General features: G+C 52.0%; 3 protein-coding genes across 3 annotated transcripts; all 3 read left to right on the top strand.

Moving 5' to 3' along the window:
* Positions 1-1566: 1566 nt before the first annotated feature.
* LOC102449471 (mas-related G protein-coupled receptor member H-like) lies at positions 1567-3779 on the top strand. The gene is made up of 2 exons (XM_075928504.2): positions 1567-1852; positions 2247-3779. Exon 2 carries the CDS (start codon positions 2303-2305, stop codon positions 3272-3274), a length of 972 nt encoding a protein of 323 aa, XP_075784619.2. The 5' UTR covers positions 1567-1852; positions 2247-2302; the 3' UTR covers positions 3275-3779.
* Positions 3780-6918: 3139 nt separating this feature from the next.
* LOC102451140 (mas-related G protein-coupled receptor member H-like) lies at positions 6919-13851 on the top strand. Its single transcript, XM_075928505.2, has 2 exons — positions 6919-12194; positions 12463-13851. The coding sequence occupies exon 1, from the start codon at positions 8344-8346 to the stop codon at positions 9619-9621; it is 1278 nt and encodes a 425-aa protein (XP_075784620.2). The 5' UTR covers positions 6919-8343; the 3' UTR covers positions 9622-12194; positions 12463-13851.
* A 5405-nt stretch (positions 13852-19256) lies between these two features.
* On the top strand, positions 19257-20388 carry LOC149524383 (mas-related G protein-coupled receptor member H-like). Its single transcript, XM_089778226.1, has one exon. It carries the CDS (start codon positions 19257-19259, stop codon positions 20214-20216), a length of 960 nt encoding a protein of 319 aa, XP_089634352.1. The 3' UTR covers positions 20217-20388.
* Positions 20389-20533: the final 145 nt, after the last annotated feature.

The following is a 20533-nucleotide window of genomic DNA, read 5'->3' as shown; positions in this document are numbered from 1 at the left end:
TGCCAAAATACATAACCTACCATATTTTTTTTTTAAATTATGCTTGGAGTAGGTTGTGTATGTTCTTCCTGCAAACCCACCAACCAGAAGGAGAGATTGGGAAAAAAATGCATTTGGACAGTGTGGACATGAGCAGAATTAACATTGACTGGTGCCTATTGTACTCACCTGAAGAAAAGGTTTTCAAAAGAAAGTAATTAATGTAAATGTTGATATTGTTAAACAACACACGTTGTCGCAATGTCCATTAAGTATGATCATTAATAAATGTCCATAATCCCAGAAGGACTGAAAGAAAGGAGCAGTTCACAAATGAAATACAATGGATAGAGATTACCCACTGGCTACATAAGAAAGAAACTAGTCTGTATATTCCACAATGTGATAAAAGCAGCTCTGCTATCACAAACAGTATTTCATTGTGTGGTTCGAAGAGAGATATCCCCAGTTTTCTGGTTTTCTTGAAAAGGGGGGGATATCTTACTCCTGAGTTCCTGTTGCCTGCCGATCCTACCTACCCACCTCTTATTTAGGGCGCCCCCCGCGATCATGCTAATGAAGCCCGGGAAATTCAATCCCGGGCTTCATTAGCAACTCCGTATGACTACATTAACCACCCTAGGTCAAACCTTTGGGTTTGAGGTGGATCTTACATTGCACTTGGTTTGGAAAAACTGATGTTGTGGCTAAGGAGGTTGGAGAGCACTGCTCCAAGAGACTGTTTCTCCGAGGTACGGCCCTCTCATCTGGCGGATCCAGGCCCTTGCTAACTGTACAGCTTCCATTGTTAAAGAGCTCTTCTGAAAGCATTTGGTCAGTTCTCCTAATTCATGTAAAACATTTAATACAGCAACAGTGAAATGGTAATTAGTGTCAGAGAGTTCATTAGGGCTGTACGTTACTATTGGGCCATTATTTTATGAGATTTCCCGTTCAAAATATTGAGAAAGAGTCTCCTAAGCACATCTCAAAGCACTTCCAGTAAAATGTCAAAAGAGCCACTTTGCTTCATTTGGAGGTTTCAGTGATAGAGTCTCAAAGCCACTCTGGTCTCAAGTTGTGGTGGGAGAGGTCCAGGTTGGATATTAGGAAAAACTATTGCACTAGGAGGATGGTGAAGCACTGGAATGGGTTACCTAGGGAAGTAGTGGAGTCTCCATCCCTAGAGGTGTTTAAGTCCCGGCTTGACAAAGCCCTGGCTGGGTTGATTTAGTTGGGATTGGTCCTGCCTAGAGCAGGGGGCTGGACTTGACCTTCTGAGGTCTCTTCCAGCTCTATGATTCTATGATTCTAGGATGGAGATGATCCTAGGGCCAACCCAATGGAGATGATCAATTAAATTTCTTAGCCTGAGAGACTCTGCTTTGGGATGGAGATTTCCGTATATCACAGAATCAAAGAACAAAACCTAATGTATCAACATAAAAAAAATACGGACATATGTGACCCTTACCCAGGCTGCATTTATCTGCCTCATAACAGCTTCCTACTATAGTAATCTTGGGCCAGCCACTTCCTGCTCATTTAGGGAACTAGTGAGCAGAGCCGTGTTCCTTGATGCTATCAGACCACCCCATGCTCATGAGACTTTCGGATGCCTTTGTCTCTGTGTCCCGCCCTCCAGGGTGGGCAAGACAATTCTCTGCCTGCACTTGGCAGGCGCTCGGTGCAGAAGCTGCACAGGGACTGGCAGGTACATCCTCCGCACCCGGGTAATGGACGATTGCTTGCAAAATGTGCCCAAGAAGAACCTGCCCAGAGAACTGCAGTTAGTGACCATGAGACACTGAGATTCTGAAGAGGATCCAGCCCAGCCCGGCTCCTGTGAACACGCGGCTCAGGAGGAAGTCAGGTGAGTGACGGCTGGAAGGATTCACTGCTACTTGCCGCCATTGATTACACAGGATCATTCTCTTTCTCTCCCACTATCCTCTCTCCTCCCTCCTCCCACATGTTGTTTCCTGACCATCCATGGCCAGCCAACATCCTGTCACATGTCTCTCTCTCTGTCCTTGTCTGTCTGTCCAGCTCTCCCCCTGGGTTTAATTGTCTCTCTGCCGCTTGCTGTCAGTCCAGGCTGCTCCCCACCCCTGGGCTTTTCTCCATGTTTCTCTCTGTCCCCGGCATCTCCAAAGCCACGGGGATTGGCTGGTCCATGGCAAGTGGCTGGGGAGGGGCTGGAATGAGCAGTGATAACAGCGTTGGGGGATCAGTCGCTGATTTCCCCGTCTGCTCTCTGCCAACAGGCGTGTGCGAGAGAGAGGGGCAGCGGGGGACACCAGCATCCCGCAGCAGCGGTTCCATGATGGCTGAGCTGAGCACAGAGACCCTTCCAGCAACAGTCTCTAGCCTGGATTACAAAGCTTTCTATAATGGCAGTGGATGCTCACGGATTCTTGCCCCTAATGTGACCACTCTGAGCATCACTCTGATCATCTGCCTGTTGGGGCTGGTGGGGAACGGGATTGTCATCTGGTTCCTGGGCTTCTGCATGAAGAGGAACCCCTTCACCGTCTACATCCTCAACCTGGCCGTCGCTGACACTGGCTTCCTCCTCTGCTCGGTTGCCCATCGTGCCGCTTCCATAGTACAATATCTGTTTTGTGGCAATCCTGAGTTTCTTCACATATTATTTCTCATTACAGTGCTGTGTGTGTGGACGTACAGCACCAGCCTGTACCTCCTGACGGCCATCAGCACGGAGAGATGTGTGTCCGTCCTCTGCCCCATCTGGTACCGATGTCGCCGGCCAAGGCACTTGTCTGCCATCGTGTCTGCCCTGCTCTGGGCTCTCCCCTTCCTGCTGTTCTGTTCCGTGTGCATTTTTTGTCTTCTTCTCCTCAATGAATTCTGTGAAACTTCCCTCCTGTACGTCTTTATTCTGAATGGCCTGATATTCGCCCCCATCATGGTTCTGTCCAGTCTGACCCTGTTTATCAAGGTGCGATGGAGCTCCCAGCGGTGCCCGCCCGGCAAGCTCTATGCCGTCATCCTGCTCACCGTCCTCTTCTTCCTCCTCTTCACTCTCCCTCAGAGTTTTGCATTTTTCCTCTCCTACCTGCGCATAATTAAGCCCACTCCGATACTTTACATGCTGGCCTGTGCAAGCAGCAGCATCAACCCCTTTATTTACTTTCTAGTCGGGAGCTACGGGAAGCGGCGATTCTGTGGCTCTCTCAAACTCGCACTCCAGAGGGTATTTGAAGAGCAGAGAGATTCCGGAGAAGACAAAGACCCGCCTCCCAGCACAGACCCAGTGGAGACAGTTGTTTAAAGTCCTTCAGCAGCCAGCCTGGGAGACCTTTTCTGGGCATGGAGATTTCCCTTGATCCCAGAATCAAAGCACAGAGAAAGGGAAAGGACCTTCTTAATTCTTCCCCACCCCTGCCCTAGTGTGGATCCCCAGGGCTCATTTGCTGCTCTCAACCACAATAGGTCTCCAAGCAACTGATCTGGTTCTCACTGGAATCAGTTAGTGAGTCTCAGAGGGTCACTGTGTTAGCCTGTGTCTTCACAAACAACTTGGAGTCTTGGCATCTTAAACACTTAGGCTATGTCTAGACTGGCAAGTTTTTCTGCAAAATCATGCGATTTTGTGGAAAAATTTGCCAGCTGTCTACACTGGCCGCTTGAATTTCCAGAAAAGCACTGACGATCTCATGTAAAATCGTCAGTACTTTTCTGGAAATACTATGCTGCTCCCGTTCGGGCAAAAGTCTTTTTCCGAAAGATTTTTGTATAAAAGGGCCAGTGTAGACAGCATAGTACTGTTTTCTGCAAAAAAGCCCCGATTGCGAAAATGGCGATCGGGGCTTTTTTGCGGAAAAGCGCATCTAGATTGGTCACGGACGCTTTTCTGCAAAAAGTGCTTTTGCAGAAAAACATCCTGCCAATCTAGATGTGCTTTTCCGAAAATGCTTTTAATGGAAAACTTTTCCGTTAAAAGCATTTCTGGAAAATCATGCCAGTGTAGACATAGCCTCACAGGTTTATTTGGGCTTGAGCTAATCCAAGCTGAGATTTGAATCATTCCCCTTTACACCCATGGCAATAGTACAAAGTAACCCTCCCCCGGTCAGATCTCAGTTCATCTATCAGCATTGCCAGGTTGCAAGGGAGGGCCTCTCACTGGCCATTGTAGAGAGGGAGAGGAGAGCACTGAGCGCACAGGTAAGAGACCGAGGTGGTCTGGTTCTGTAAAGGAGCCATGCACAGAACTGGGGACCCAGCACCCGCTAAAGGACTCTGAGCTTCACCCCACGCATGCACCAGCATGGTGAGGAAAGCGAGGCAGGGCAACGGGGTTGGTGTTTATTGTGGTGTCGAGATTTGTATATTTCATACATTCGCTACAGCAAAGAGGTGTTGGTTTGAAACCCCTTTTCAAAGTCCGTGTGTGTGTTTGCTTCACAGTTTTATGTTATATACTATGTCAAGTTATTTTTATGTAGAAATAGATATGGGATCTTATGGCTATTATTGAAGAAATGATTTAGACTTTTCTGGTTATTATTTTGTTTTTAGTTCTAAAGTAGACATTGTAATATAGTATAGGGAAAGAAAGGAATGATCTGAAATTTTTAAAATTCGGTGTGTAATCCTTACTGTGTGAGAGTAAGAAGTGAGTGAGAGAAAAAGGTGAAGGCCACTGTTGAACCAGAGTCGCTAGAGGGGAGGATCCAACAACAGACTAGAAGCTGCCAACGGCTGCTACATATCAAGAGAGGGCAGATTGGTAAGTGTGGACACCAAGGAAAAGCATGAGCATTTCTCAATGGGGACAAGAAATTCGTGATCAAAACCTGCTTTGTTTGGCAGAACAAAGAAGATAAGGATCAAGAGAAACAACTGGAGATAACAAATATCTGTCATGAGAACAGCATGATGATGCAAAACCCACTGATCCTGATGGAGAAGGACCTTTATGAAAGAAGGACGGCTTTCCCATAACAGCCAGGTTTGTCGTGGCATTCTCAGACTTGAACCTCCTTCAGGGTTGAAGCAAAGCTGGGTCCTCCCTTTCACTTAGTTTATTTGGCCACCAGCCTAATGCGGGCATCAGACCGCTATCTAGACCATTAGTGGCAGGTGTGGGTGTGTGTGTGCCTGTCTATGTAAGCATATGCTAATTTCTTGTTTCAGCAGGCGGTGGTGGTTTTGTTGCAGCCCACTTTCAAATTCCTGCAGCGAGCCCTGCCAGAGGGTACACCCCACCCTCTTCCCCAGAAGCCCTCCATCTCTTTTTCTTGGGCCCCTGTTCCGTAGGTTCCCTGGCCTCCTCATCCATGGACCCCTGCATCTGCAGTTGGTCTGTTTCCAAACCGCGCCCAGAGACCATCTGTACACGATCATGCTCCATACGTTGCATTTCCTCACCCTCGTGTCCTGCCCCAATACCAAATCACAGGACTATGTGAGACCTGTTGAGGGTGAAGAACCCCAATGGGCCAGTGCTTACTCCATCTTAATCCCACAGCCCATCGGGGTCACTCCAGCCTGACTAGACAGATACCCTTTTCTCCTTGTCAAACCAAGCCTAAAATAAATTGTCCGACGTCTTCTGAATCCCCTTTCCACTGCTCTGTGACAGTCAAGCCCTTCGTATTGATAATATGATGAAAATAAGGGTGACAACTTACAGCCTATTTTTGCCTTATTCAGATGAAGAGATTGTCAGAGTTTGGTAACATTTCAGATGCAGAGGCTCTGATAGAGACAAAATGCCTATTGAATGTGTCTGCAGAAAGACCTCGTCATCACAATAAAATCCTGATGAAAGAAAAAAAAAAACTGCTTTACCATTGTACGCTCCATAAATGCGGCGTTTTGCCTTTTGCCTTTTGCCCAGAGAATGATGCCGAGTGCTTCTTGTACACATGGGCTACATCTAGACTGGCATGATTTTCCACAAATGCTTTTAACGGACAAGTTTTTTGTAGAATTGCCAAATTTCAGAAAAGCCTCTTTAGAAAGAAAATTGCAAAAAGATACGCAGTTTGCGGTACGCATATCTCCTCATTCCACGAGGAGTAACGGTAGTTCGAACTAGGAAGCCTAGTTCGAACTACCTAGTTCGTGCCCCGTGTAGCCGCGCTGCACGGGGTTTGAACCAGCGGGGATTTAAAAATGACGGTGCCCCGCTTATGCAAATGAAGCCCGGGAAATTCAGATCCCGGGCTTCATTTGCAATTGCGGTATGCCTACATTACCCTTCTATTTCAAAATAGGAGGGTAGTGTAGACATACCCTCTGACACAGTGGACTGTCAGGGACCCTCTCTTTTATAATCTCCCATCCCCTTTGTCGGGTGGCTCCAAATCAGCCCCATCAGCTCATCAAGGCCTCTATCTTGGACCAAAGTGGGGCCAACAGACTGGCCGGGCCCCTGGCCAAGATGGAGGAGGGTTTTCACGTTCCCCCAGATGGGTTGGTGGCCTCAGGAGGAAGGGGCAGGCCTTGGGTGGAAGGGATGGGCTGGGCCTAGCTTCCCCTAGCTGACCTCAGTGGTGCCCGGAGTGTAAGGTGCCTCCCCCAGCTGGCTCTCAATGCTGATCATAGCGCGGTGTGGGTTGCTCCAGTGGTGATTTAAACAGCTGCGATGGTTGCCAGGAGCTCTGGGCCCACTTGAATCGCCAGGACTCAGGGCAGTTGCCCCATTCCTCCAGCCCACTCCCCTTTAGGCAGCCCTGCCTACTTCCCTTGTGGAGTTCAGACTTGACTAATGAGCGCATTGGGCAGCAGCTGTCTCCTGGTTGGCAGGTTCTCCCTTTGAATGAAAGACCAGCAAAGGAGTAAGCCTGCCGTAACCCCACTGCTCCACCACCTGGAAGCCATCTCAGTTGAATAGTGGCCGGACACAGCCTGCTACCTGGACCTCTGTCCCAGCCCTGATACTCCTTCTGCACCCAACCTCCTGCCCCAGACGTGAGTCCCCCTGCACCCACACTCCTTCCCAGAGCTTGCGTCCTCAAACCCCTCCTGGATCCCATTCCCTAACATGGGCTAAGCCCGGAGCCCCTCCCACACTCCAAACCCCTTGACCCAAGACCAGAGCCTACACCCAAACCTCGTACCCCAGCCTGGTGAACGTGAATGAGGATGAGGGAGGAAGGGAGATGGAGTGAGCGGGGGAAGGACTGGGAAGGAAGTGCTGCAGGGCTGTTTGGGTTTGAGGTGGATCTTACATTGCACTTGAATTGAAAAACTGATGTTGTGGCTAAGGAGGTTGGAGAGCACTGCTCCAAGAGACTGTTTCTCCGAGGTACGGCCCTCTCATCTAGCGGATCCAGGCCCTTGCTAACTGTACAGCTGCCATTGGTAAAGAGCTCTTCTGAAAGCATTTGGTCAGTTCTCCTAATTCATGTAAGACATTTAATACAGCAACAGTGAAATGGTAATTAGTGTCAGAGTGTTCATTAAGGCTGTACGTTACTATTGGGCCATTACTTTATAAGATTTCCCATTCAAAATATTGAAGAAGAGTCTCCTAAGCACATCTCAAAGCACTTCCAGTAAAATGTTGAAAGACCCACTTTACTTCATTTGGAGGCTTCAGTGACTGAGTCTCGTTTGCTTTGACTTATTAAGGTCACACTCCAGAGTGGCTTTGATGGGAGGGTGGATCTCACAGAGGATGGAGATGATCCTAGGGCCAACCCAATGGAGATGATCAATTAAATTTCTCAGCCTGGGAGACTCTGCTCTGGATGCAGATTTCCCTACCTGGCAGAAACAAAGAACAAACAGCTAATGTATAAACATAAAAAAATACAGACCCCAAGGCTGCATTTATCTGCCCCATAACAGCTTCCTACTACATCAGTCTCATCTGATTTAATCTTGGGTAAGTCACTTCCTGCTCATTTAGGGGACCAGGATAAGTGAGGAGAGCTGTGTCCCTTGATCCTATCAGACCACTCTGTGCTCATGAGACTTCCGGATGCCGTTGTCTCTGTGTCCCTCCCACCAGGGTGGGCAAGACAATTCTCTGCCTGCACTTGGCAGGTGCTGGGTGCAGAAGCTGCACAGGGACTGGCAGGGACATCCTCCGCACCTGGGTAACAGACAAAAACATGCTTGGAAAATATGCCCAAGAAGAACCTCCCCAGAGAATTGCACTTAGTGACCATGGGATACTGAGATTCTGAAGAGGATCCTGCCCAGCCTGGCTCCTGTAAACACGCGGTTCTGGAGGAAGTCAGGTGAGTGACGGCTGGAAGGATTCACTGCTCCTTGTCACCATTGATTACACAGGATCATTCTCTTTCTCTCCCACTATCCTCTCTCCCCCCTCCTCCTGCATGTTGTTTCCTGACCATCCATGGCCAGCCAACATCCTGTCACATGTCTCTCTCTCTGTCCTTGTCTGTCTGTCCAGTTCTCCCCCTGGGTTTAATTGTCTCTCTGCCACTTGCTGTCAGTCCAGGCTGCTCCCCACCCCTGGGCTTTTCTCCATGTTTCTCTCTGTCCCCGGCATCTCCAAAGCCACGGGGATTGGCTGGTCCAGGGCAAGTGGCTGGGGAGGGGCTGGAACGAGCAGTGATAACACAGCGCTGGAGGGAGTCAGTCGCTGATTTCCCCATCTGCTCTCTGCCAACAGGCGTGTGCGAGAGAGAGGGGCAGCGGGAGACACCGGCATCCCACAGCAGCGGTTCCATGATGGCTGAGCTGAGCACAGAGACCCTGCCACCAACAGCCTTTAGCCTGGATTACAAAGCTTTCAATAATGACACTGGATGCCCAGGGATTCGGGCCCCTAATGGGACCATTCTGAGCATCACTCTGATCATCTGCCTGTTGGGGCTGGTGGGAAACGGGATCGTCATCTGGTTCCTGGGCTTCTGCATGAAGAGGAACCCCTTCACCGTCTACGTCCTCAACCTGGCCGTCGCCGACACTGGCTACCTCCTCTGCTCGGTTGCCCATCGTGCCACTTCCATAGTGCGATATCTGTTTTGTGGCGATCCTGAGTTTTTGGACATATGGTTTGCAGTGCTGTATGTGTGGACGTACAACACCAGCCTGTACATCCTGACGGCCATCAGCACGGAGAGGTGCGTGTCCGTCCACTTCCCCATCTGGTACCGATGTCGTCGGCCCAGGCACTTGTCTGCCACCATTTCTGCCCTGCTCTGGGCTCTCCCCATCCTGCTGTTCTGTTCCATTAGCATTTTTTGTCTTCTTTTTTTCAATGAATTCTGTGCAAATTCCCTCCTGTGCATCTTCATTCTGAATGTCCTGATATTCTCCCCCATCATGGTTCTGTCCAGTCTGATCCTGTCCATCAAGGTGCGACGGAGCTCCCAGCGGCGCCCACCCGGCAAGCTCTATGCCGTCATCCTGCTCACCGTCCTCTTCTTCCTCCTCTTCACTCTCCCTCACAGTTTTGCGTTTTTCCTCTCCGACCTGCACATTATTAAGCCCACTCCGATAGTTTACACACTTTCCTGTGCAAGTAGCAGCATCAACCCCTTTATTTACTTTCTAGTCGGGAGCTACGGGAAGCGGCGATTCCGTGGCTCTCTCAAACTCTCACTCCGGAGGGTTTTTGAAGAGCAGAGAGATTCCGGAGAAGACAAAGATCCCCGCCACAGCACAGACCCAATAGAGACAGTTGTTTAAAGTCCTTCAGCAGCCAGCCTGGGAGACCTTTTCTGGGCATGGAGATTTCCCTTGACCCCAGAGTCAAAGCACAAAGAAAGGGAAAAGACCTTCCTAATTCTTCCCCACCCCTGCCCTACTGTGGATCCCCAGGGCTCATTTGCTGCTCTCAACCACGATAGGTCTCTCCGCACCTGATCTGGTTCCCACTGGAATCAGTTAGCAAAGTCCAAGTGATTTTAGTGAGTCACAGAGGGTCAGTTTGTTAGCCTGTGTCTGCACAAACAACGGGGAGTCTTGAGAATCAGTTTTGAACCCCTGTCCTTTCAATTCCAAGTGATTTTTCGCTTAGGAAATGTAACTGCCAAGTGAAATGCCCAAATTCTCTGGTTGTAAACTGTCCAAATCTTTCGACATCATGGCTGTGTCTAGACTTGCCAGTTTTTCCGGAAAATCAGCCACTTTTCAGGAAAAATTTGCCAGCTGTCTACACTGGCCACTTGAATTTCTGGAAAAGCACTGACGATCTCATGTAAAATCATCAGTGCTTTTCCGGAAATACTATGCTGCTCCCGTTCGGGCAAAAGTCTAGACACAGCCTCACAGGTTTATTTGGGCTTCAGCTAATCCAAACTGAGATTTGAATCATTCCCTTTTACGCCGATGGCAATAGTACAAAGTAACCCACCCCCTGGTCACATCTCAGGTCATCTATCAGCATTACCAGGTTGCAAGGGAGGGAATCTCACTGGCCATTGGAGAGAGGGAGAGGAGAGCACTGAGCACAGAGGTAAGAGACCAAGGTGGTCTGGTTCAGTAGAGAAGCCATCCACAGAACTGGGGATCCGGCACCCGCTAAGGGACTCTGAGCTTCACCCCACGCATGCACCACTATGGTGAGGAAAGCGAGGCAGGGCAACGGGGTTGGTGTTTATTGTCGTGTCGAGATTTGTTTATGTCGTGCACTCGCTACAGCAAAGTGGGATGGATCTGAAACCCTTTTGCAAAGCCTGTGTGTGCATTTGCTTCACTGTCCAGTCCTCTGAAGAGTGGCACTGGAAACCCTGTCTGCTCACAGGAGGGCCGGTCTGGGAAATGGTTTGCCTAAGCTACGGAGAAGGGGATGGAGCTGTGGGATGCCCACAAGGAACTCTCTAGCAATAGCTGGTGCTGCCACAGGAGCAAGTCAGCTGATCAGCATGTCACCAGGGAATCCTATGTCAATAATATCTCTATTCTATGGCTGATTGTGTTGCTAGTGTGTTGGGCTTTACCAGGCATAGGAAGTTGCTAAAGCCCGCGCTGTCTATCCTCTATTTAGCTGTATGAGCCTGAAGAACTGGTGCTGAAATATAAACTTAAAAAACAACAAATGTTTTGGTAGCATTTCAAAGAGCAGCAAAACATGTAGATCAGCGGTGCCCAAGCTTTTCCAGATGGAGACCCATTTTGACAATTCAGGAAGACTTGGTGACCCAAGGCAATTCAGAAACGGGGGGAAGAAGGAGGGCAGAGCCACCTGGTGAGACAGTTGGTGACCCCTTTGAAATATAATGGCAACCCATATTTGGGCCCCGATCCATTGGTTGGGAAACCCTGATGGAGATGGTATCATGAGCTTCCATGCGCACAGCCCAGTTCTTCACATGGACTGTGCCCACGAAAACTCATGATATCATCTATGGCAGTGTCTACACTGGCACCTTTTTCCGGAAATGCTTAAAACAGAACAGTTTTCCGTTTTAAGTATTTCCAGAAAAGGAGTGTCTACATTGGCCCCGGAGTTACCGTTATAACGATGCGCTTTTCCGGAAAAACGCGTCTACTTTGGCGGCGCGCTTTTCCGGAAAAGCAGAAGCCCGGAGCCATTTTGAAGAGGGTAAAGGCCAGCAGACCTTTCCGGGGGCGGGGGCGGGGCTGGGGCCAGAGCACGTTTCAGACACGTGCTTAAAGGGGTCTCGCTGGACAGCCGTTGGTCTCCTGCTCACTTGCCTTGGGGCCTCTGCCAGGGACTGGCACCCTTAGCAGGTTTGGTGGTTGCCCTCTGAGTTTTGGAGACACCACCCTTTGGCCCGCAACTGCTTTTCCCTGCGGGTTTTTTTTTCTGCCCTGCTCTGTCTGCTACGGAGCCGTGGGTGGCCATGTGCCTGCTCGGGCCCCTGTTGCAGCTGTACAAGTGCCTGCTGCTCGTGCTGCAGGCCGGTGCCATGGTGTACATGTACCAGGAGGCAGAGATCGCCTTGGACTCCCTCACCAGGGAGGCCCTGTCAACCATGTCGCATCAGCACCCCACCGTGGAGAGGCCAGTCTGGAGTTTGGACACCAGCACCGACTGGTGGGACCGGGTGGTCCTCGGACTATGGGACGACCAGCAATGGATCAGGAATTTCCGGATGAGAAAACGGACCTTCCTGCAGCTGTGCACCTGGCTCACCCCCGCGCTGCAGAGAGCCACCACCCGGCTGTGGGCACCCATCCCCGTGAACAAGGGGGTCGCCATCGCGCTCTGGAAGCTGGCCACACCGGACAGCTACCGCTCGGTGGCACAGCAGTTCGGGGTGGGAAGATCAACCGTCGGAGTGATCGTCGTGGAGGTAAGTCCCAGGGGGAGTGGGATGGGGGGAGGGTGCTGCACTCCAGGCCCAGGGACAGCCAAGACTCCAGGCTGGGTCGCCCAGGGGTTTGGGCCACCCCTCCCTTGCACAGGCGCGGTGGGGGGGGGGGGGGCGTTGGGTGAGGGGGGCCCTGGGGTGTGTGTGTATGTGTGAGGACAGAGGGAATCAAAGGGGGGCCCAAGGGAGCGCACACTCACCCCTGCCGTATGTGATGTGTTCCCTTGTGTTTCTCTGCACCCTTCTGTAGGTCGTCCACGCCATCAACGACGTCCTGCTCCCGCCAATCATCCGCCTGCGCGACGTGGATGATACCATGGCCGGCTTCACTGCCCTTGGGTTCCCCAACTGCGGGGGAGCTCTGGACGCCACCCACATCCCCATCCAGGCCCCGGAGCATCGAGCGGGCCATTTCAGGAACCGCAAGGGGTACTGCTCCATTGTTCTGCAGGCCCTCGTGGACCACCGGGGCCGTTCCTGGACATTTACGGGGGCTGGTCCGGCCGGGCACATGACGCCCGCATCCTCCGGAACTCTGGACTGTTTCGCAGGTTGGAGGCGGGCACCTACTTCCCCCGGCGGGACTTGACTGTCGGGGATGTGCCTATGCCCATCTGCATCGTCGGGGACGCGGCCTACCCCCTGAAGCCCTGGCTAATGCGGCCCTACACGGGGCAGCCGGAGCAGAACCGGGCCCGGTTCAATGACCGCCTCAACCGGGCCCAAAACCCAGTGGAGCTCGCCTTTGGACGTTTAAAAGCCCGCTTCCGTTGTTTGCTCACCCGTCTCGCGATGGGTGAGCAGAATGCAACGGAGGTACTGGCCGCGTGCTGCGTGCTCCACAACATTGTGGAGCGCAGTGGGGAGGCCTTCCTCCCTGCATGGATGGCAGCTGAGGCACAGACGTTGGAACAGCCCGACACAGCTGCCATCCGCCAGGCGCGCCAGGATGCGGTGCGCATCAGAGAGGCCCTGCTGGACATGTTTGCCCAAGCCCCGTAGTAGGGTCGCCTGGGTCTCCCCAGACTACTCCCTCCCATCCCCTACCCTTCCCCACCCCCTCCCCTTACCTCTCCCCCCAATCGTACAGTGTCGGGTCAAAGCACATCGGCCGTCATCGTGACTGTTCGTCAGGTGCGTCGGGCTTAGTTAGGGTTTTTCTTTTTAGTTCAGGCTAGGGTTTAGGCCACCATCACCTGTCCCGAAGAACAGCCAAGAGGATTCGGGGTTCGTGCGGAAGGCTCAAGTCAGCATACCTGATTCCAGTCGTCTTCCGTCGAGGGATCTCCTGGCTGTTCCTCTCCCGAGGCCCGGAAGGACCAAAGGATTGAGGTGGTCAGCAATACTACCCAATTGTCCTCCCTGCACCTATACTATGTTTAATAATCTGTAGTGTGCATCTTTAACCGTTCTTGCTTGTTTGTTAGCTATGTAAATATAGTTTGTGGTTTACATTTTACTGAAAAGTCTCGGTATTTCTTTATGCACCACAAACCAATGACCACTTACAAAGGGCCCCCCGGTGATAGAGTAAAGAATTTGTTGTCCACAGTTTGTAACCCTGTTAAATTTAAGTGGCTAATTGGCATCTCAAATCATTTCTTACAGTTACTAGAGTAACACAATAACCAACACAAGAATGAACAGAAAAATTGAAAACTTTTTATTTACAGGGGGGAGGGGAGACCTGCAACTGGGACGGGGGGGAGGGGGAGACCTGCAACTGGGACGGGGGGGAGACCTTCAACTGGGACAGGGAAGGGGGGCAGTTACTGCGACGGGCGGCCCCTGTGCGTGCTCCTCCCGGGGGGACCTGCACAGGCTGGGCAGACCGCGTCGGGGCAGCCTGCACAGGGAGGTGGGCAGGAGCAGGAGCAGGGACAGGAGCAGGAGCAGGAGCAGGGGCAGGAGCTGGGATAGGAGCAGGGGCAGGAACAGGGGCAGGAGCTGGGAGAGGAGCAGGGATAGGAGGGGGCATGGGCTGTGCTCTGGGAGGGATGGTGGGGGCATGTGGTCCGGCCATGCCATAGTGTATGGCGTGCACTAAATGTGCCGTGAGCATGTCCATAGAGGTGCGCATCCCTCTGCACTCCGTTAGGAAGGCAGTCCAGCCCTCCTGCTGCCACTGCAGATCCCCCTGCACCCGCTCTGCAATGGAGCCCTGGATTGTCTCCACGGCGTTCACGTGGCGGCGCAGAAGCTGGTCCCTCTGTCGCAGCCTGCGCCTCCGGGGTTGGCCAGCTGGGGGTGCCGCTGCTGCCAGACTGGGGGGTTTAGTGCTCGGTCTCACTGCAGGGAAGAGAAGAAAGGATGGGTCAGTCAGGCAGGCCATCCACTGTCCCCACACCTCATGCCCTCCACCCCTGAGCCCAGGTGACCCCACAGTTGTGTGGCTTGGGCCCACTCGGTTCCCCTCCTGTCCCCATGTTGTATGTTGGCAAGGAGGACCACCCCTGGAGTAGGGTCCTCCCTCCAGTATTGTAAGCACCGGTCTGTATCCTGGCCCCGTGGAGGGCGGGAGGGCGCTTGTGCTGCATTCACCTGTGGAACTCCCTGCCGGTGGAGACTGTGAAAAGCTTTGGGCTAATCACTGGTGTTTGACAGGGAGTGAGATGCATCCCCACACAGTGCCTGGGAGCACATCTGGCAGAGGCGGTCTGGGCTCTCAGATCCCCTCGCGTGGGATATCTCCTGGACGGAACCAGAAGAGTGACTGGGTGGGGGGGGGGGTCCCATCCTTGCAGCAAAACTCAGGGGCCCTTGTCCCTCCCACTATCCCTCCCGCAAGGCCGGTAGCCCAGGTACATGTGTGGCCACAGTGGGGACTTCCCTCGGGGAACCACCCAAGGCACCGGGAGCAGGCGAGGGGCTCGGTGGGGTCCACGGTCACAGGACCATGACGCTGCAGTATACCCAAGAGCAGCTGGCTGTGCCTCACAGCCAGGCATGGGACAGTGTGCTGTTCTCTGTGCTCCAGCCTTGGCGGAGGTGCGGGCTCTGGGCTGAGTCCCTGGGGCCCTGGCCGGTTCCAGCCGGCATCCACCCTTCCCCCTGGTCCCGCCCAATGTGTGTGAGCAGCACAGTCCCAGGCGTGCCCTGCTACAGCCACATGCCGCTCGGTCACCAGGCTGCATGTGGTTGCACGTGCTGCTTGCTGCCTAATGCTACCCAGCGTGCAGCTCACATGGCCTCAGTGACATGCTCTCCCCCTCCTCCTCCGGGCACCTGGCTCCCCATCCCTGCCCTCCACCCTCCGCCCTTTGGGAGTGCAAACTACAAAGACTCACCAGTGGGTTCCTCCCCGGCCTCAGCCTCGGAGGAGCTGCTGGAGGGGGCCTGCTGGATGGTGGCAACGCTGGCCTCCTCAGCACCGGACGCGCTGCCACTCTCCTCTCCCAGCAGCCTCCGAGCTCTTTAACAGCTTGGGTAACCAGGAAGTCCAGGGTTCCTACGGGGTCTCGCGCTGTCCAAACCACTTTTTTCCGTTTCTTCTGCTTTTCCGGAAAAGCTGTCTACACTGGCCCTTTTCCGGAAAAGCTTTTCCGGAAAAAGGACTTTTGCCCGAGCAGGAGCAGCGTAGCGTTTCCGGAAAAGCGGCCGATTTGGTACAGTAGATCGTCGTTGCTTTTCCGGAAAAGCAAGCGGCCAGTGTAGACAGCTCGCAGCTTATTCTGGAAAAGCGGCTGCTTTTCTGGAATAAGTGGCCCAGGGTAGACACAGCCTACATGTTTTGTGAGTCTATAAAGTGCTACCAGACCATTTGTTATTTTTTAAGTTTATCCGGTACAGACTAATTTGCCTACCCCCTGAAGCTGGTGTTGACAGATTCACCTTCAAGAAAAGAGTTTGAATACAGGCTGTAAAATTCTACACAAACTGTGTCAACTAAAATATTCGGAGTGGTGAAGAAATGTGCAGTGCATATACAAATGCAGCTGAACAGCTAACCTTGGTCACTGGTTTTGAGCCTTAACATTGGTCTACAGGTTAGGCTGATTAATCTGAAAAGGAGGAAAAAGAGTTTATTCCAGGCTGATGCCTCTTAGCCTGAGAGACAGCTCCCCACTCAGCCTGCATCCCAAGAGGAATCACAGTCTGAGTGTGTTTTGCTGTGGGGAGAAGAACACTGGCCAATGCTCTCACTGGACTGAACTCCAATTTTAAATTGTAGTTTTATTGCTGACAATGAAAGAAAGCCCCGGGGGCAGGGAGGCGTGTCTTTTTCTCTGGGGTGCAGTTTAGTTAGACACTAGAGATGGAAAATATCCGCTGGGTCAATGTGCACAGGGTGGACTGTACAAGATTGTTTCCTACAATATATCAGAATAGGAGAAAAGTGCTGGGTTGAAAGTATTGGGGAGGAGAAACCTGCAAGAGGAAAATTAAATGCAGAATTTTTTCTCTCATCTTAAACACCCACAGTTCTCAGAGGTCTACGGAGACTGTATGATTGACCCAAGCAGTGCACTCTGCAGAGCTTACTTCTCTACATTGAAAAGCCAGAGGTGCAGTGGGAGACTTGGCGTGAGCAGGGAGTGCTGTGTCCTGGCTCACACTGGATTCAGGACTGCTGCGCTTCTTACATCCCTAAAGCAGGGTTTCGGTGGAGGCAGGCTGGGGATGTATCGGGGGTATATCTAGACTACAGGCTTACGTCGACATAAGATTTGTCGACAGAATCTGTCGACAAAACTTATGTTGACATAGAAGGTGTGTCTAAACTACATGGCTCCGTCGACGGAGCCATGTAGACGAGGCTTATTGGCAGAGGGAAATGAAGCCGCGATTTAAATAATCGCAGCTTCATTTAAATGTAAATGGCTGCCACGCTCAGCTGACCAGTTGATGATCAGCTGTTTGTTGGCAGATCCGGGCAGTCTGGACACTCCCCCGTTGACATGAAAGCCCTTTGTCGACCTCCCTGGTAAATCTCATACCACGAGGCATAAGAGGGAGGTTGACAAAGGGCTTTCATGTCGACGAGGGAGCATCCAGACTGCCCCGAATGAGGTGTACTGGTAGTTCGGAATAGGAAGCCTAATCCGAACTACCTACTCCGTGCCGCGTGTAGCCGCGGGAACGGAGTCCGAACTAGCGGGGCTTTAAAAATGGCGGCGCCTGGCAAGATGCAAATGAAGCCCGGGAAAGTCAAATCCCGGGCTTCATTTGCAACTTCTGTTGCCTACATTAACCACTCTAGTTCGAACTAGGGTGGTAGTGTAGACATACCCTAGTTTAGACACACCCAGAACGTCCAGACTACATCGCTTTGTCGACAAAGCGATGAGTTTTCTCTACAATGAGCGTCCAGACTGTGGGATGCTCCATCGACAGAAGAAGGCACCCGGAAGTGCTTCTGAAAGGTCACAGGGGCAGCCATAAAGCCCAGGCCCTGCTGCATGCTCCCTGCAGAGACGCGTGCTTAAAGGGATACTCCTGGACAGCTGTAGCTCTGCTCCTGCTTCTGGCTTGCCTACCTGATACAGGGAACGCAAAGCTGCTGCAGTTTTTCTGGCTCTGGTTGACCTGCTTTGTCGGACACCACAGCTGCTTATTTTCTGGTTTGTCTGTTTGTGTGTGTGCTTGTGTGTTTGTTTGTGTGTCTGCTTGCTTGTTTGTTTGGGTTTGGGCTTTTTCGGTTTTTAGTTTCTTTGTATTTCTGTCTGTTCGTTTGTTTCTTTTGTTCTTTTGTTTGTGTGTTAATTTGCCTTTTTTAGCCTTGGAGCCTGAGCTGCCCCTGGGCAGGCGATGGCCCCACACGGTGCTGCTGGAAGCTCTGCTGCATGCTCAGGAGATCAGGATGAGCTTGGCAGCAGAGCTGGATTCTGAGCCCAGCTGTGAGCCCCTCGCTCAGGCTGCAGCCCTGCTGCCCTTGCCCCCCAACTTATTCCTGGAGAGGCGAGTTTGGAGAGCGGACACCAGTTCCGTCTGGTGGGACCGGCTAATGGGAGTCAGGGGCATGGTTAAAAGAGGTCGGGGGTGGGGCTAATAGGGGTCGGGGTTTGGTTAACAGGGATCCAGGGGTGTGGCTAGTGGGTCACCACCAAAAATTATACAAACCTGCCACCCCTGAGTGTGTGTTTGTGAGAATGACAGAGACACAGTGTGTGAGCGACAGATTTGCATGGCCAAGTTCCCTCCATCCCCTTCTCTCTGTGTGGAGACAGGGTACAGAATTGGGAGGAGGAGGGACACCCTGACATCAGCACCCCCCTCTTCTCCCTCCCACATGCTGCACAGCCAGCAGGAAGCTAGTAGGGGAGGAACACCAAGATTCATCATGCTGACCAGCAGAAACTAACGGCCCCATTATCTAGCCTGGCAGTGAGAACTCGTGGCTATAAGTCTCATTCTAGTAACTGTGATTAGTGCTCTGCTAAATCCTTGCATCAAAACAAAATGTTTAATTTTTTTTTCACAAGTTACAACACAAAAGAGATAGTCAGTACACTTTTGCATATGTAAAGATGCTAACGTTTTTTCCATACGTGTCAAGTCAAGGGGCATAATCCTTAATTTCAAGCATGAACTATAACAACTATTTCATTTCATGAGTCAATATTAATGATAACAAATTTTGTTTACTATTTCTTTATGAGATTTCCCGTTCAAAATATTGAAGAAGAGTCTCCTAAGCACATCTCAAAGCACTTCCAGTGCCGTCATCGTGCCAGCCCTCCCGCATGTTGTTTCCTGACCATCCATGGCCAGCCAACATCCTGTCACATGTCTCTCTCTCTCTGTCCTTGTCTGTCGGTCCAGTTCTCCCCCTGGGTTTAATTGTCTCTCTGCCACTTGCTGTCAGTCCAGGCTGCTCCCCACCCCTGGGCTTTTCTCCATGTTTCTCTCTGTCCCCAGCATCTCCAAAGCCACGGGGATTGGCTGGTCCAGGGCCAGTGGCTGGGGAAGGGCTGGAATGAGCAGTGATAACACAGCGCTGGAGGGAGTCAGTCGCTGATTTCCCCATCTGCTCTCTGCCAACAGGCGTGTGCGAGAGAAGAGGGGCACCGGGGGACACCGGCATCCCACAGCAGCGGTTCTATCATGGCGGAGCTGAGCACACAGACCCTGCCACCAACAGCCTCTAGCCTGGATTCCAAAGCTTCATATAATGACACTGGATGCCCAGGGATTCTTGCCTCTAATGGGACCATTCTGAGCATCACTCTGATCATCTGCCTGTTGGGGCTGGTGGGGAACGGGATCGTCATCTGGTTCCTGGGCTTCCGCATGAAGAGGAACCCCTTCACCGTCTACGTCCTCAACCTGGCCGTCGCCGACACTGGCTACCTCCTCTGCTCGGTCGCCCGTCTTGCCGCTTCCATAGTGCGATATCTGTTTTGTGGCGATCCTGAGTTTTTGTACATATGGTTTGGAGTGCTGTGTGTGTGGACGTACAACACCAGCCTGTACCTCCTGACGGCCATCAGCACCGAGAGGTGCGTGTCCGTCCTCTGCCCCATCTGGTACCGATGTCGTCGGCCCAGGCACTTGTCTGCCATCGTGTCTGCCCTGCTCTGGGCTCTCCCCTTCCTGCTGTGCTGTTCCATGGGCATTTTTTGTCATTTTTTTCCCAAGGACTGTGCACATCCCCTCCTGTACATCTTCGTTCTGAATGTCCTGATATTCTCCCCCATCATGGTTCTGTCCAGTCTGATCCTGTCCATCAAGGTGCGTTGGAGCTCCCAGCGGCGCCCACCCGGCAAGCTCGATGTTGTCATCCTGCTCACCGTCCTCTTCTTTGTCCTCTTCACTCTCCCTTACAGTTTTGCGATTTTCCTCTCCTACCCGCGCATTATTAAGCCCTCTCCGATACTTTACATGCTGGCCTGTGCAAGCAGCAGCATCAACCCCTTTATTTACTTTCTAGTCGGGAGCTACGGGAAGCGGCGATTCCGTGGCTCTCTCAAACTCTCACTCCGGAGGGTTTTTGAAGAGCAGAGAGATTCCGGAGAAGACAAAGATCCCCGCCCCAGCACAGACCCAATGGAGACAGTTGTTTAAAGTCCTTCAGCAGCCAGCCTGGGAGACCTTTTCTGGGCATGGAGATTTCCCTTGATCCCAGAGTCAAAGCACATAGAAAGGGAAAGGACCTTCCTAATTCTTCCCCACTCCTGCCCTAGTGTGGATCCCCAGGGCTCATTTGCTGCTCTCAACCACAATAAGTCTCCCAGCATCTGGTCTGGATCCCACTGGAATCAGTTAGGAATATCCAAGTGACTTTAGTGAGTCTCAGAGGGTCAGTGTGTTAGCCTGTGTCTGCACAACCAGCTGGGAGTCTTGGCATCTTAAACACTTAGGCTATGTCTAGACTGGCAAGT

This window comes from Pelodiscus sinensis, chromosome 5 (genome assembly GCF_052426305.1).
Source record: "Pelodiscus sinensis isolate ZL-2025 chromosome 5, ASM5242630v1, whole genome shotgun sequence".
Taxonomy (NCBI): Eukaryota; Metazoa; Chordata; order Testudines; family Trionychidae; genus Pelodiscus; species Pelodiscus sinensis.
The sequence above is the reverse complement of the archived record's forward strand: the minus strand, read 5'-3'. Positions and strand labels throughout refer to the sequence as shown.